This window comes from Odontesthes bonariensis, chromosome 23 (assembly GCF_027942865.1).
Source record: "Odontesthes bonariensis isolate fOdoBon6 chromosome 23, fOdoBon6.hap1, whole genome shotgun sequence".
Lineage (NCBI taxonomy): Eukaryota > Metazoa > Chordata > Actinopteri > Atheriniformes > Atherinopsidae > Odontesthes > Odontesthes bonariensis.
This window is the reverse complement of record NC_134528.1, coordinates 14,664,361-14,680,725: the sequence shown is the minus strand read 5'-3', so window position 1 is coordinate 14,680,725 and position 16,365 is coordinate 14,664,361. Positions and strand designations below refer to the sequence as shown.

The window sequence follows — 16,365 nt, the reverse complement described above, 5'->3', positions numbered from 1 at the left end:
GATACAAAAAAGACCTGTCTAAAAACAACCCAATACATGGTAAGAGTAAATGTGTATTATCAACTAAATGTAGTTAAAAAATAAAAGTCAAATGACTGGTTTTGTTCCTGAAGCATCAGAAACAGACATGTTGTTGTTGTAGAAGCTGCAGGTGGAGTTAGTTTGTATGAATTGGCCAAAACCCAGTTTCTTTCCTTGTCCTTACCCTTATGTTTTTCATTCTTATGGGGAAGGTGAGTATCCATTCTCGTTTGGAAATAAGGAGAAGTGATAATTTACCAAAACAGTGTAGCTGAAGGGCTTTTCAGTAAAAATGGAGAGGCAATGCCGAGACTGGGCATTGGGATTCGGCCTTTATGTAGCTTCACATTCAATGATACATCATAAATCTGAAGGGTTGTGAAATGTTTAATGGGACTGCAGAGGATTAACAAAACAAATTGATGCGGCATTAACTTGTTTTCTGTTTGTTTGTTTTTTGGTTTTATTTCCTCTCCAATGTGTGAATTCTGCTGAGATAATAGATCATTTGAACATATATTCTCTCACCCAGTTGGAATAGACTCCAGGCTCTGTGATCCTGAACTGAATAAAGTGAGTGTGGAGAATGAATGAATGAATGAATGAACGAACAGAAAACACGTCAGAAGTCTTGAGGAAATATCAGTATCAGTGTCATGTGACTCAGACGTCAGGTATCAGAATTTCAAAAGATTGGGTAAAACTGGTTTAATCTTTTATAATTAAAGCTTTAAAAATACATATTGCAGAGCCAGTTTCACTCTGAAATCTGGTGAAAAGAAATATTTGGTTATATAAAATGGAGGAATAAAGTACAAAAATGAAAATGATTGAGGAGGATGCTGAACAGAAAAAGTTATGTTGCTTTTGACTTACAACCTCAGATCCAGCTCACTTCAGGCTACTAAGAAAATAAAGGAAAACAATCATAGCTCTTGATATTTCTTTTGTTTCATAACTAAGTCAATTAAAGTGTTGATATTGCCTTGACACTTTGGCAACCTACTGATCTCTGTCTGACTCGATTTTTGCAATGTTTTGTTCTTTGACAGTAAGAAAGATTAACTTTTACTTCAACATGGTTTACAACTTTCAGACCAACTTCCACCTCAAAGGAGATTTCTGTCTGGGCCACTTTTGAGCTGCAGTTTCCGACGGCAGCCGAAAGCATCATCATGCTTCGGCACGCACTCCCCACCTTCACTATTCTTTTTTTCTCCTTGTCACATAGTAATCACAGTGGGAGCGTGAGACACATACGGGATGTGAGGGAGGGAGGGAGGGAGAGAGGGGGGAGAAAAGCGTGAGAGGGGAGGAAGCAGGCAAAGCTGTCAAACGGAACTCCAGAGTCCAGATAGCTGCTGGGACAGAGGGATACCGCTGGTCACTCACTAACGCTTTATCAGGATCTTTAAAAAGAAGTAAACCTACATTTTTCAATTTCAGGTAGTTATTGAAATTACTCCGTCAGTTATATCGGAAGTGACTCCCCCTAGATTTTTAAGTTGGACATTTGTGCGCTTGGCTGGATGCCATGGACCCGGAGATGATGGAGCGGGAGGCGGACAAGGATGCCAAGAGGAAGATCCAGTTTTCCGTGCCTTCCTCTGTTCCCCTCCAGCTGGACCCACTACAGGTGGAGATGGTGAGCGCAAGGGCATGCGACGTGTAGTGTAGACGGGTAATAACTGTGTGTGTGTGTGTGTGTGTGTGTGTGTGTGTGAAACGGGGAGGTCAGATCTGGGTCATTAAGCCTGTTTGTGTAACCTAAATCCTCCAGTCTGCTCACTTCTTGTTCTATATTTAATGAATATTTTCAGCACGTTAGTGGCTTTTTTCGTTGGCAGAGCTACTAATAAATTTCACCATGACTGATACAGAAGTAAGGATCACATTTCTCTGTGGAAGATGGAGCTTAAGTCCTTGCCTCTAAGGTTACCCGACAGTTACATAACCATCAAGCAAGACTTCACAGAACTCTGTATTTTGACGTTGTATTACTCAGTGGGCAGCATAGTTGGGGCAGCAGTGAAATTAAGCTGAGCTGTCCTGCCTTAGTTTTTGAAGCCTTTAAAATGAATGAGGCATCTCTGATCTTCAAATGGATGGAGGAGGGAAGAAAGAGGGGGATAATGCACAATCCCTAATGCTGAAAATTAGATAAGCCTGAGCAAGAAAGCCCAAACTACGTATGTGAAACAAAAAATAGTCACATTATTACTCATGTAGTGGGAGATGGTGTTGAGTGTATTCTCTAAAATAAAACTTGTAAAACTACAGCTGAATCATCCCAAAACAAGCGATGAAACCATGGTGAAGCAGAAACTGTATTTAAAAAAAACTGTATATAAAATGTGCAATCTCCTCACTGTGTTAGGAGGAATGTGCATTAGCCTCGTTAATGTTAAGGTCCATAGAAAATCACTTAGGCACCAATAAGATCATGTTTGGAAAAGAACTGCTGCAGTAATACTTTAGGTTAATCCATTTCTTCCGCTGTTAATACTCCCATCTTAATCCTGTTTCCTAATGGGAAACCAGGTGCCATGTCAGAAAATCTTTTTTTCTCCCCAGTGGAGGATTTGGAAGATTTCATAGGGCATCTGTTTGGAAAGCTTGTTTTGTGCTGGAATGTAAAAATAAACCAATAAATCAATACCACGCAAATGTTTTTCACACATCTGCAGTTTACAGCCCACTTGTTGTCTCCAGGGGTTTTTAAGCAGCAATGTTTATACTTTTTCTGAAACACTGTTTGGAACAGAACATTTCTCACGAATCTCTTATCTTAATCACATTCCTATGGTAATTTGCTTCTTTTTTTTCTCTTATCCAGGGAAGGTTCACATTATAGAGCTGCAAATGACCTCCTCAGTGTTTATTCATTACTCTTCCCCACATAGATGAACAAAAATGTTCACCAAAAGCATCATGAGCAAAGTCAATTGTCTATATAAGTAAATTGCTCTGGCAGTTTGTCTGCTCAGTAAGATTACTGCAGCAGTCCTTGGTAAAGCACACAAAAAGTTACAAAGTCATAAAATGTCTAAGGATAGATCTTCTAAAAGCACCTAAATGTAATGTAATTCTCGTGTTCTGCTGTGCACAAAATAATGTTGCTCAGAGTAATCTTTTGCGGAAAATAAGAGGAATTGAATCAGCTGGCAGATTAAGGAATTTTTACAATGTCCAACGTCTAAAAATGAAGCTGTGGGGATAAACAGTCCTTCAGCTCCAACATAAGTTTAATAGTCCATAATTTACACATCTAGCATGCTTTACATTCTTCAGTTTCTTTCCATCATACTATAGTTATTCAGCAAAACAGTCTACGTTACAGTTGTTTGCCGAAAAGTGTTCCGAGTTCAACGGATAGCTTAGCGGTATATTTTTTTCCCAATTTTTCCTAACAGATTTCACTTTACCAGATGCACGTGTTTCTGTTCTCTTATCTATCCCCATTCTGCCAAGACTCTCATCATTTGGTTGATGGATTTTCTAGACCAGCATTCTGCCTAAGAATTTGCTAGATTTAGTGTTCGTTAAGGCCAGTTAAAGAGCTCAAAGAGTTATTGTCACACCAATAGCAAGTTCATATAGTCTGACCAAGTATAGGTGCACCCAGATAATCTTAATAATTATTCAAAACAAGTATAAGTGGTAAATGCAGTTGTAAACTGTAAAAATGCTTGTGAAGTGGGTAAGAGTGCATGCAAACTCCACAAGAAGAGGCCAAAACCGAGATTAAAAATGAGAATTTTCATGCTGTGAGTTGACACCACACCACCAGGCTGCCCTAGAACAGTTTGAAAAGAAAGTAATGACATTGGGGTGGAAAAGGAGACGGGTAAAGCATTAAGGTGTAGGAATAACGGAATAAACAAATTGTTGTGTTGAGCGAAGAACAAAGGGAAAGATAGCTGACAGAAGCCAAGCAAGAGAAGCAAAGGGGGGAAAAAATAAGCCAAGAAGGCGACTGATTAAAACGAAAAAGAGATTAGCTGTGGATGACTGAAGCCTGAATCAAGGGCATAGACAGCTAAAGCCAAAAACAAATTTTCACTGCACAACATCCAAGAGCTCTGGGAGGTTCTTATTTAACAAACCCTGCAGAATCTAATGTGTTCCTGCTAACTGACAATAGCTATTTACAAAAGAGAAAGATGACAGAACTCCGGTTTAGTTATCAGTCTTAAAAACTGTGTACTGTGACAAAATGGAAATGGAAGGCATCAACGGGAACAACACATTGGCTGGTGAGGAGGATGCAGTGACAGGTGGATAGTTCTAGTTTCAGGTGCATAGATTTATTGTGGTCTACTTTTCACCTGTTTTAACTTAAATTGTTGTGAATGTCCCCTAGACACACACAAGATGACAAAGACTTCAGTCTTCAAACTCATCACTGTTGAAATCACGAGAATGTTCGGTAAATTGATTAAAGTTGTTGGGAATGTAGTTTGTGTGCTTTAATTAGAAATGATAAGGCGACTTATTGGTTAGTGTCAATATATACATGTATCTAAGTTTTGTATAGACTCAGGACCAGCACCCTGTTTGCTAAATTGGTCAGTTGGTGGCGTAAAAACTTTTTTTTTAACACAACAAGGTCTTTATACTGTCACTGTATGGTCTTAACAGTAAAGTGGATAGTTTCCTTCTATGTTTCTTGGCTGATTAATTTTTGGTAGACATGAAGGTCATACTCACTATCAAGCATGATGTAGGGGGAATGTTTATTTAAATTCCTGCTTCTCTTATTTCTGAGTAGAAGTGAGGTTTTTATATGAATGTTTGGTCCAATTGTCCTCACTTACTATCCACAGAAAGGTGCTGTGTCAAATGATATACTTTTATACCTAACTTCTAGTCAAGTTGTATCCTCCAGATGCTTATAACGATACACTTTATAACAACACATTAAAGAATTTAGTGATCGGAAAAAACATTCTAAATGGTATTTAAAATTAAGACTGCATTTCACCAAAGTTACATTTAGCCTCAGTAACTTTATCAAGGAGTCCCAGGGACTATTCCTATGTTTCCATTGCAGTCTAAAGTCCATGGAAAACTAAACTGATTTGATCTGCTAACTTGGTGCTGAACATTTGTGGAGTAGGTCTGAGCTTAAGTACACACACAACATGCTTGAGGATACATTGAAAAAAAACTTCTTTGGCTGCAGCCACACAATAAATTGGCAATGTGGCACCTTACTGCAGGGTCGTGCTGTGATGTGGGTGTTTTTTGTGCTTTAGAGCGTAACTGCTGTGAATCAATAAGAAAATGTAATTTATTTCACCTGGAGTTATTTTTCGCTACTTTGTTGTTTCGATCACTACTCTCTTTCCTCAAGCTTGCTTGACCACTGCAATTGGCACCATGCACCATCTCTCCTAAGCTCAAACGAATAAATCGAACATGATGGCTAAGTTCGAAGATTGTCGTTACTGACAGTTAGAAATAACTGAGTCAGAGAAAAACTATTCAGCCAAGCAGATATATTCAGAGCTTTAAGCCCTTCTCTGAAAGTACAAAATACTTTTCTCTATCAGGGCCGTTTTGGGTGTTAAATATCCCCTCTGTGCTTTCTTTTGTCCAAAATACAGCTTTAGCCCAGTTAAAGCTAATTTTCTTAGGACACTCAACTTAATGTGTGTTTTTTTAAAGGGAGAACTTAAGTGACAATGAAATGAGGCTAAATTGGATATTTATAGATTCACTGCATATTGCATGAGGCAAAGGAGTAGAGTTACAGTACATCTAAAAATAGATTTTAACTATCTAATTTTAGTGACTAGAGATACATGTTCAGGGGTTTATTTAATACCTGAAGAAAATACCTTCATCATTATTATAATCATATCAATTATTTTGTTTATGATAATCATAAATCAATACTCCCAATAATTCATTATTTATACAATCTAGTGAGCATTATCCATTAAATCCCTGTGCCCTTGTCATCTTGTAAAGGGTCAAAGGGGGTAAGGGATGTAATTCCAAAAGAAACAAGGTGAGAAATGGCGCACACACTGGACCAGTCACCATTCCATTATATAGACAAGACCAACCACGAATGCTCACACTCAGATTTACAGCAAAGGCTACACTACACTAAATAAGCTTCTATGCATGTCCCTGAACTGTAGGATGAAGCCATACAAAACCAGCACAGGTACAGTGAGAACATGGAAGTTGACATAGAAAATCCCAGATGACCACCATGTTCAAACCCAGAACCTTCTTGCTCTGAGGTGACAACGCTAAATTTTATATTTCCATGAATGTATAGGAAAGCCACATTAACTTGGTCCTAATGACACCAAGGTCCTAATGAAAACAGTTCTTCCCGTGTTGGTGCTTGACCTTGTGGCAACTTTGTTAACAAAACACGATGACTGAAAAGACTTAGACAGGTGCTCAACCTGTGGAATGGCCCTTTGCTTCCACACGCTTTTTGCTAAGAGATGTGTGTGTCCATCTGTTTGAGGGACACTGTGAAACTGCGACATTAAAAGTTTCATGTGCACACTTTTTCCCCCAACTCTAATTATGCCTCCCGATTCGTATTTACATTTGCTCCCCCAACAGTGGCATTGTATTTTGTTCAAGTGATTGAGTGATGAATATGTATAAATTCAGCACACAAAGGGAGTAAAAAGGCAGTAAAAATTGCTGCAGAGTGAAAGCTGCCCACACATCTTATGCCTACACTCCAAGCTGTGATTGGTTTGGCTGCCACGCGTTTCTCATAACAATCTTTTGCGATAACACATAATAAAACAGAGTGAGTAGGTGAGGAATATATTGTAGATTTTGCTATATATAACACGTTATGGTAATACTCTACTCACAAATAAAAGTCATGCATTCAAACTGTTGCAAAAGCAAAAATGCAGATGTAATGAAAACACACTGTAATATAATGTTCAGGGGGGGGTGGGGGGGCTGGAGCCTATCCCAGCTGTCATTGGGATAGAGGCAGGGTACACCCTGGACAGGTCACTAGTCCATCAGTTATAACCTAATGCTCAATACAAATCCAACTGCTTCCTCAGCACCAAGGACAGTGCCCTAGATTTAAAAATAAAAATTGCAAACATAGATACATGAGGTAGCTGAGACTTTTGAGCCTCAATTCTTACAAGCGTGACTGAGGAAAGCCAGTGAAGCCACTGGGGATACATTGTTTGCTACACGTCTTCTAACAAATTGAGTAAAACTAGACACTTTTTGCCTCCGTAAGTCTAAAGGCTTTACAACAGCCAAAACTTTGGTAGTGCTTTCAGCAGTTACTACCATCATATAATGGGTGTAACAGCAGACATGCCTTTTCACATGTGAAACAGGTGATAGTTGATGCATGTGCAGCAAGACAAGGATCATTTTCACCACTCTAAGGGATGTATGTAAAACGATTTTTGTGTTAAATTAAAGGTGAAGTGTATAGAAATTGAGATGTTCTGTCTTTCACAACACCCACATCTATCACTATCACATTTTATGAATTGACTAAGACATAACTCCAGATCATACAAATCAAATATATTAATTCATACAATCAATGACAGGATTCACATTTTTCACATTTTGTGGCACACCTACATGTGAAACACAGTGAATACTCCTAAAATGTATCTTGAATTTCAAGATGATATTACAGTTCATTGTAAAGTATTGGAAATATCTAACAATGTGCAATTTTTGGGGGAAAAAAACATTCAGCTTGTGAAACAGATTGATACTGACATTTTTCTAATCAACCTTAAAATATCTTATTCCATAGATGATCCTGAACCAGTGGCTTTAGGCAATAATATTATTCAAGATAACAGGGCAGAGATTCAGATGAATTTGAAAATTTGAATCATCAATCATCAATCATCACATGAAACTTTCCAAGATTATTACAAAAACAGAAAACAGGTCAGCGCTTAGATGCAGTACATCGGGTTTTAGGGTGTTGTAGATTGTGGAGTGTTTGAGAGGTATTATTGAACATTTTAGGTGAGGAAAAGCAATCAGAAAAAAATAGAAAGGAAGAACAAAGAGAATAGACAGAAAAGAAAAAATCGGAACAAACAGCTTTGCTTATTGGATCACTAGTAATCCAGCCACCGTCTATGACAAAATGAAAACAAAATCCTTATTCAGGAACAACTGGACAACAATCATTTGCTGGCTATTACATAATGATATGAATACCTGTCAGAGGTAATCCTCTGCAGACATGTCATCAAAAACCACATGACTGAATAAGATACTGTTGATAGTTTAACAACTGTGACATATTTGGAAAAGAGTCTCATACACGCACTCTTTGTGGAAATACACACAATTTCACACAAAGTCTGGTTTTGACAGAACCAAATGCAAAAAACAACCTTTCTCTTTTTTTGTTTGCCAAGATTCGACGTCGGAGGCCGACACCAGCAACACTGTTCAGGCTGACAGACCCACCATCACCAGAGGAAGAGAGCGGCCCACATCAGGTGGGTCAACTGATATGTACTACTGAAGTACTGAAGTGCTAAAAGTCAAACCAGAAAAGGTTTTGCATTAAATTTCAATGGTTACTGAGTAGATTCAATTACACCACAATACAATTCTATATACATGTATATATATATAATATAGTACACATAATACACATTTTATATATATATATAAAATGTGTATTATGTGCAAGGTATGTGAATTAGAGCATGTTGTCTTGACAATTAAACATTCCTTTGTCATCGGGTGATATCTGGATGAAAGGAACTCAAATGCAAAACCTACAGGAAGCAGCAAGATAGAAAACAAAAGTCTTCAATTCCTTATCAGAGGGAACAAAACTTAAAGCACTGCAGGGCAGTTAATCTAAACAAATGTAATCTGAACAGGCAACAGTTAAAGGGGAACAAAACAAAAAGCAGGACTGGAGGTAAGATAAACACTTGCATGGGGGAAAAGAAAACAAGTAGTTCATGTACAGATGGAGGTAATGACTAATGCAAAACAGCTGAGTGATAATCATTCACTGAAACCTGGTGTGTGGCAGGGGCTGGAAGCAAAACTAACAGATAAGAACAAATGAGAATGGTTTACAAAACAAAGCAAGAAGTAAAGTAACAATACAAGACATGGAAATAGGGCAGGCTCCATCTTTAAACCAAACCGGAGCAAAATAGCAAAGAATATAAGAAAACAAACATGAACATAACTAAACCAGGAGATACAGACATACAGTACCATTAAATCACTTTTAGAAACCAAAAGCAGGTCTAAATCCACAGACCGTTGACATATTCTAACTCTTAAAGAACACATGATGTATCTAGAGCTTTGATGCTTCAGTAATAAAAGTATAATTAGGTGTGATGAGAAAAATGTAAAATCAGAACTAACTTTGCACCATAGATTGATATTACCACTGGAGTTTTTATTTTAAACTGCAAAAAGACAGAAAAATAGAATAGAAAAAATTAAATACTTTATTCATCCCCAAATGGGGGAAATGAATAAGTATATCCTAATAAGGGAAATTTAAATAAGTAATTATAATAAGTATAAAATTAAAAGTATAAATATAAGTAAGTAATTGTGTGCAATAGTTGCTACTATAAGAAACAAATGGTATAAAGTTTAAGGTATAAAGACTGCAGTGTTTTTATATCTTTACATCTGTTTGCATTGACTCTTGTGGACCAAACTGAAACATTTTCATCTCTCCTTTCAATATCGATGATTGTTTTTAGGTTCTCTTTGTATCTCTGTTCTAAAATACATTTTGTGTCATCATTGCTGCTTCTCTGCTTTATAGTCATTTGTTCAAATATATAATGTAAAGACATTTTAATTAGAATGTTATGTAATTTGTTTGAGGCTACATGAACCAGTAGGCGATGTGGAGTTTTCTGACAATCTCTACTGACGTAACACCAAAGCATATGGTACATGTCCATTAGCTGTAACAATGATTCACATGTTTACTTCCGCAGTGGGTTCTGGGGGAAAACGGAGCCTTGAAAGCCAAACTGGTTCACATGTCAGCTTACCAGCCGCCCTCACTTAAAGGTAAAAGCATTCATCCAACATCATTTTTGCACGTATTTTCATTTATATAATGACACCAAATTAAAGAATTTGGGAAGTCTAATTCTGCTGCGGCAGCTGCAGTGTGATTTATATCTGTCTGGACTACATGCATGTCCAAAACACCGTGAGATTTGTGTGTGCGTGTGTGCGTGAATATGTGTGTGTGTGTGTTGTGTATGAGTGAGTGAATGTGTACTATGTGAGATTAGGAGCAGAGACAGCTGTGAGTCTGCTGTGGATCATCCTGGATTATAGAATGCAGCTGCAACATGGTTTCACACACACACACACACACACACACACACACACACACAGAAATATTGCCACATGTCTCTTTCATCTCATCTTTTATCTATCTATCTATCTATCTATCTATCTATCTATCTATCTATCTATCTATCTATTTATCTATCTATCTATCTATCTATCTATCTATCTATCTATCTATCTATCTATCTATCTATCTCAAAAGTCCACACTAAAGGTTTTTATCTTTATCTTTTATTATTATCTTATCTTACTGACAACTTACTGACCCCATTGTCCAATTATTACAGTATCACCTACTAGAGGTAATCCAAGATAGAACAACCAATGAACCAGGGAGGACTGAAGCCTGATGTACTCTGCAGCACCATTTCTAGTTTCTGTGTGGTATCCCAGGGCAATGGAAGAAGTTGGTCTGGTGTGATTAATCACATTTAATATTTCATCATGTTTTTTTGTGTGTCGTTTACCTGGGTAAGAAAAGGCATTGGAATGCATAATGGGAAGAAGGCAAGTGGAGACGGTGTGAGGCTCACGGCCAAATTCTTCTCTGACACCTTGGGCCCTGGCATTAATGCAGATGATAGTCTGACACATAACACCTTACTTAATCTTGCATACCATGTGCTGTACTCCCAATTCATGATGTACGTTAACCCTGAGGGAATTCGTTTCTTTCAGTAGGATAATGCTCCCAGCCACATTGCAGCAACAACATGCTTGGCCCCCAAATTTCTAACAAAGAATGCAAAAAAAAAGAAGAGAGAATTGGTATCTTTGTTAGGAATTATAGTGCAAAGATCAGTTTCATGTTGCTCTAACCAAACGGAAATGTGACTTTTATTGACAAGTACACTTATACACATATTCACAAGAGCATTTCTGTTTTCAATAACTTAACTCTGTCTTCTCCTCCAGATTTGAATTATTTTGAAATCTATCCAATCAGCTTGAAATGTAACATGTTTGTTCACACCTTATTACCATCCCTCTCAAGTGTAAAAAAAACTCAGTCATTGCCTGTTTAAAAAGAAAAGTCAGGACAGAGATACTGTGAATAAATTCTTTTGACCTCCTATTCTTGGTTACATCTGTCTATTGTCCATCATAAGAGTAAATCTATCTTTATGTATAACATTTTCACAGAGTTTCCTTTTTATGTAGTGTGGTGATTTGTTTTTCCAGCTGTCCAGAGGATGGCCCAAGCCCACTTGTCCTCCCTAGAGATGAAGTCTGTGGACAGAGAGGAGTCCTCTTCTGGGGAGGAAGAGGAGCAACATGACGAGCAGAGGCAGCAGGCAGCCTTGGCTACAAGTGGGTGGGATATTCAGAGAACCAATTTTTCCGCATTTGGCGGAAATTCTCTTATATTGTCACTTTCACCAAACAGACTTGATAACACTTTTGAAATTTTTTTCATAACAGATCCAAGAGACGAATGCAGATCACCAAGAGATCCATGTGGTCTACTGAACAGTTCAACTGAAAGGGCGGAGCCCAATTATCACCATGACGACAAGGAGAAGGCCACAGAAAGCGAGGAAGGAAGGGGAGAATGACAAAAGAAAAGGGTTATGGAGAGAGAGTCCGTGAGGATTTGACCTGCACAGCACATGCATGGTCTGTGTGTGTGTGTGTGTGCTTGAGTGTATGTAAGAGTGTGTTTTATAGATTTGACTTTGAGTGTTTGTAGGCAAAAAAAAAAAGAAGGATTGTGGAAAAAGAGAGGGAAGAACGTATGCAGATCAAAGAAGAATATAGATGAGCAGATGTGGGGAAAGATTTAACCTGAGACTTGATAAAGGATAAAGGAAATCACATCTCAGAGAGATGCATGGAACAGATCAGCCAAAAACACTCCACATGAAATATAAGAGCGGATGAGAACTGTAGTTTCAATTTACTTTAGGAAAAAACCTTAATTTGGTGCAAAGATAAATGAGCATGTCATATTATACATACTGTACTAATACATAAGATTTGGTTTTGTAGTATTTTATCCTTTGTATCGTGTTGATATTGTTACTGCAACAAGATCCAACATACAGGAGGAGATTTGTTATTTTATGTCCAGTTATTGGTCAGAAATTGCGAATCAGGTCCTGAGGTGGGATTTATCACAGGAAGTGCAGTCATTTTGGATGTTTGCTTGCAAGGTCAATGAAACAAAAGGAAGAGGGATTACAGATGATTTGAGCACAGCAGACTAAGATTACACCTTATCGGCCTAATCCAACCAATCATGATGATGAAGCCTTATTTGTGCGGTGGGAAACTGAAAGATACTCTCTGTTTTTAAAACCAATTGCACAGTACAAAATAACTAACTTAAAAGAACTGCTTCAATTGTTAACAAGAAAATAATAAAGTTTATCCAAAAGGACAAAGTTTTAATTAATTTAATTTAATAATTTTAATAATTCCACTCTCACCAAACCAGAAAACGAAGTGACTTTCACATGAAAAAGTAGCTGCTTTATATCACCTATAGCCCAAAACTCTTTTTACAAAGTAGATAATGAAAGTGGACGTTTATTCATGACCCTGTATAAAATGTATGTTTTTTCCCCAGTAAAACAGCTGCAAATGGGCTGGGAGTGCTATGAATGAGCACATGGTTTCAGCATATAAGATGATCATGTACTGTATAATGTATGCGTTTGCATACAGCCAACATCAGCAGAAAGTTGAATTAATACATTTTATCAAACCAGTTCAATAAGATCAGAGATGACTTTAGCTAATTCAGGGAACATCCAAAGTTGTTTTTTAGTTCCTTTTTATGTGCTATGATCTTGTCTTCAGCATGTATAATAACTGGGTTTTAGTTAAAAGCTCAATTCAATCACAATTAAAAGCACAAAGGTTTATGTTGGATTATGTATTATGTTTAGTGAGCCACTAAAGATGGCCAGGTAGTGACACCCAGTGTTCAGTGCTTTTATTACACAACATCATGAGATTCACAATAAAATGTCAACCACTCCCAAAACTAATTCATGGAACTGTAACAATAAGTGCTGATACATGTTTTTATTCTATTCCTTATTTTTATTTTTATTTTTTCCAATTGTTTTCCACATGCTTGGTTCATAGATTTCATGCAGCTTGTCATCTGGACATCTCTCTTTCTCAGTAGAGCACAAAATATCTCAGCAAAATATTGACATAGTAAAACACTGACATGGACGCATAATTTTTATTAATAGAGGCACACATTACAGAAAAGCTAGATCAATTCAATCTTTGGATTAGTAACAGATGGTCAAAATAAGCATAGAATTTCATCAAAATATACTGTTTATGCAGAGCTTGCTATGTTATGACTTTGCATTATGTGCATTTTGTAACTAACATTTACAATCTTAATTCTGTAGTAGCTGATTTTGCGCTGCAGGAAGCAATGTTTAATTACATTTTATAATACTAATAAGTACCTTGGCAATAACAGGGAGTCGCTTACTTGCTTTCAGAAAGACCTGTGCCAACAAATTAAAATGGAATAAAGTGAAATATTTCATCATTATGTTTGCGTGTTTCTTCTTTAAGAATCAGTTGTAATATTTCTCGAATGATTGAAGATCACAGTCAAAGGAACCTCTCTACCAAACAAAAAAATATGTATGGGCATAATTGGAAGCATAACCTGTTATGCACTTGATTTTTTATATATTACGAAAAGCACTTACCCCGGCTCTAACTTTAACATTTTATATATCTTTCTGTATTCTGTATCTTTCTATTTCTGCCACTTAACTCGTTATTTCTTTCTTGCCTTTACAAAAAACACTCCAGTCACATCATCAACCCCCACCCTCATATCCTGAGATAGAGTGTAAACTTCCAGCCGGATCAGAGTGTAGCCACACTCCTTCAAACTATCACAAACCTGGGCTTCGTTCAGTGAGACCACAGGGATTCTTACCCCAGGACCCCCTAAATAATAGCTCTCTCCCAGGGCTCCAATGAGCAGGAGGTGGCCACCAGGACGAAGGAGCTTCCGAATATGGCCCAGGGCTCGAGTGAAGGCTGATAGGTCAGGGCTGACGCTTTCCAGGCAAAAGCAGGACACCAGACAGTCAGCTCCTGCTGGAGGAAGGGCGTCAGAGGACAGAGGCTGGGAGCTGTGCACATCAATGGGCAGGATGTCTGCAATGACGTGACGCAGCTTGGCGGCTTTCTCTGTCCATGCGGAGGGCCTAGTAGAAACAACCTTTATGAATCAACCACTTTAATGAAAAACACAATTGCGAGTGCACAAGGCAGCATCTTATTTGCACTACAATGTCATTCTTCAGCATTTTTATGCTATAAAAGCTTTTTATTTTCTCTAGGATAAACTGTACATTACAAATTACATTGAACAACCACAATGTGTCAGAATCAGACACTCTTGTAATAATATCTAAAGATGTACTTCAGACATATTAAAGGGATCGTTTTTCTACCGTCGTCCCTCCAGCTTGCAGACGTGTTCTAAGTACGGTGTCCAATCCAGACTGCATCCCCCTTCGCCCTGCAGCCAGCGCCTCAGCTCCTGCCGGTTGACCTCCAGAAAGTCTGTGAGGAACACTTTGTTGAAAACCTCACAGCCACTCAGCACCTGGTACAGAGTGGGGCCTGAGCCTATGTCTACCAGGAGCTCCCCGCCCACATCACCTGGGAGAGATGGACGACAAAAAGCAAAGGGGAACTCTGAGGAAGGAGGAATTCAAGATATGCTGATCATTTTGTAAACTTTTCAGATGTGTCTTAGATGATTATTCTAATCATAACAGTTTGATTGTAATTTAGAAATTGATCTGAAGTTTCTGCATCTAAACTGCAGCATAACTCCTGACACTGAAAAAAAAAAGGATCGTTAGGTATTGCGAACAGATCTAGGAGTTCAATAAAATGAAAATTAACTACGAAAAAGGAGAAACTAAAATTTCACACATAACTTTTCATTGATTTTTTGTTGTGAACTCTAGAAGTTTATAATACAAAATCTTAAATTATGATCATTTACATTTAAGATACTTATTTTTTTTAAAGTTTGATATTTCTAGATATCTTCAGTTCTGGATTTACAAAAAAAAAAAGATCTTATCCTTCAAGGGGTAAATCAGAAACAAGTTGAGACAGAGTTGAATCTGTATATCTATACTGCACAATTTAGAAGAAGAGAAATAGGAAGTTTAAGAGAGGAAGAAGAAAGAAAGATTTTGTGGAGTTGGTCATAGAAAAAGTCATTTTTATTTAGGATTTTATGCTTTTAAATTATGCAAGAAAGCAGTTTGCATTGACCATCTTACCTTCAGTGAAAGCTCTATGCAGACATGCCAGTTTCCAAGGCACAATGCTGTCTTTTCTTGTGAAATCAGCCCGTGGTGGAGTGTAGTTGTACTGTAGATATGCTGCAGGATCAAATTTCTGGTAGCAGGCTGCCATAGCTGCCACTCCAATCTCTTTTCCTTTTTCTTCCATCATCCTTTTCTTTGTGGCTTTACCTTTGCACTTCTGCTTTGGTTGATCACTCTTCAGGTGAACCACTGACCGCTGGGTTGACTTATATACGTGTGTGTTCGTGTATCCATGCTATTATGTGTGCGTTTGTGCTTTGGGCTACTTGGGCAGAGATAGTGATCCTGTTTTTCAGCCCATGCTTTCCAATAGCATTTGTTAGGTTCACTTTCCCTGCCCTGTGGCAATGATACCATCAGATCACAGGGCCTCCTCAAACACTAAACCCATTAATGGACTCCTCTTATGGCTTTCAGGTCCTTCATCCACCTCACAAAGGCCCTTGATATCTACACAATCATTATAGAGGGCTCATTGTACTCAGCCAGATTAATCTCAGGCAACCCATTTGAAAGAAACAAACAAGTTTATCTTTCAGACAAACAGATTAGTCTGTCTTAGTGAGCCGATGTTTGTATGGAGATGTGGACATAAGGTTTCATCTGCATTAGCAAGGGTCTGAAATGTCTTCTAAACTAAAGAAAGTTT

The 16,365-nt window shown here is 37.8% G+C and overlaps 2 protein-coding genes across 2 annotated transcripts; one reads left to right on the top strand and one right to left on the bottom strand.

The window, feature by feature from the left end:
- Window positions 1-1,343: 1,343 nt before the first annotated feature.
- LOC142373788 (protein phosphatase 1 regulatory subunit 1B-like) lies at window positions 1,344-13,873 on the top strand. Its single transcript, XM_075457194.1, has 5 exons — window positions 1,344-1,666; window positions 8,433-8,516; window positions 10,008-10,083; window positions 11,557-11,685; window positions 11,797-13,873. Exons 1-5 carry the CDS (start codon window positions 1,556-1,558, stop codon window positions 11,928-11,930), a joined length of 534 nt encoding a protein of 177 aa, XP_075313309.1. The 5' UTR covers window positions 1,344-1,555; the 3' UTR covers window positions 11,931-13,873.
- Window positions 13,387-15,875, bottom strand: pnmt (phenylethanolamine N-methyltransferase). Its single transcript, XM_075457193.1, has 3 exons — window positions 15,669-15,875; window positions 14,820-15,030; window positions 13,387-14,570 (listed from the first exon to the last, which is right to left on the bottom strand). The coding sequence occupies exons 1-3, from the start codon at window positions 15,841-15,843 to the stop codon at window positions 14,132-14,134; spliced, it is 825 nt and encodes a 274-aa protein (XP_075313308.1). The 5' UTR covers window positions 15,844-15,875; the 3' UTR covers window positions 13,387-14,131.
- Between the last annotated feature and the right edge of the window lie 490 nt (window positions 15,876-16,365).

Bases quoted from the DNA above. Each gene is read 5' to 3' on its own strand.
- pnmt (XM_075457193.1), bottom strand. From the start codon at position 15,843: ATGATGGAAGAAAAAGGAAAAGAGATTGGAGTGGCAGCTATGGCAGCC. The intron at 15,031-15,668 runs GTAAGATGGTCA...CATCTCTCCCAG, and splicing joins GCATAGAGCTTTCACTGAAG to GTGATGTGGGCGGGGAGCTC. The intron at 14,571-14,819 runs GTAGAAAAACGA...TGTTTCTACTAG, and splicing joins TGCAAGCTGGAGGGACGACG to GCCCTCCGCATGGACAGAGA.
- LOC142373788 (XM_075457194.1), top strand. From the start codon at position 1,556: ATGGACCCGGAGATGATGGAGCGGGAGGCGGACAAGGATGCCAAGAGG. The intron at 8,517-10,007 runs GTGGGTCAACTG...TTACTTCCGCAG, and splicing joins AAGAGAGCGGCCCACATCAG to TGGGTTCTGGGGGAAAACGG. The intron at 11,686-11,796 runs GTGGGTGGGATA...TTTTCATAACAG, and splicing joins GCAGGCAGCCTTGGCTACAA to ATCCAAGAGACGAATGCAGA.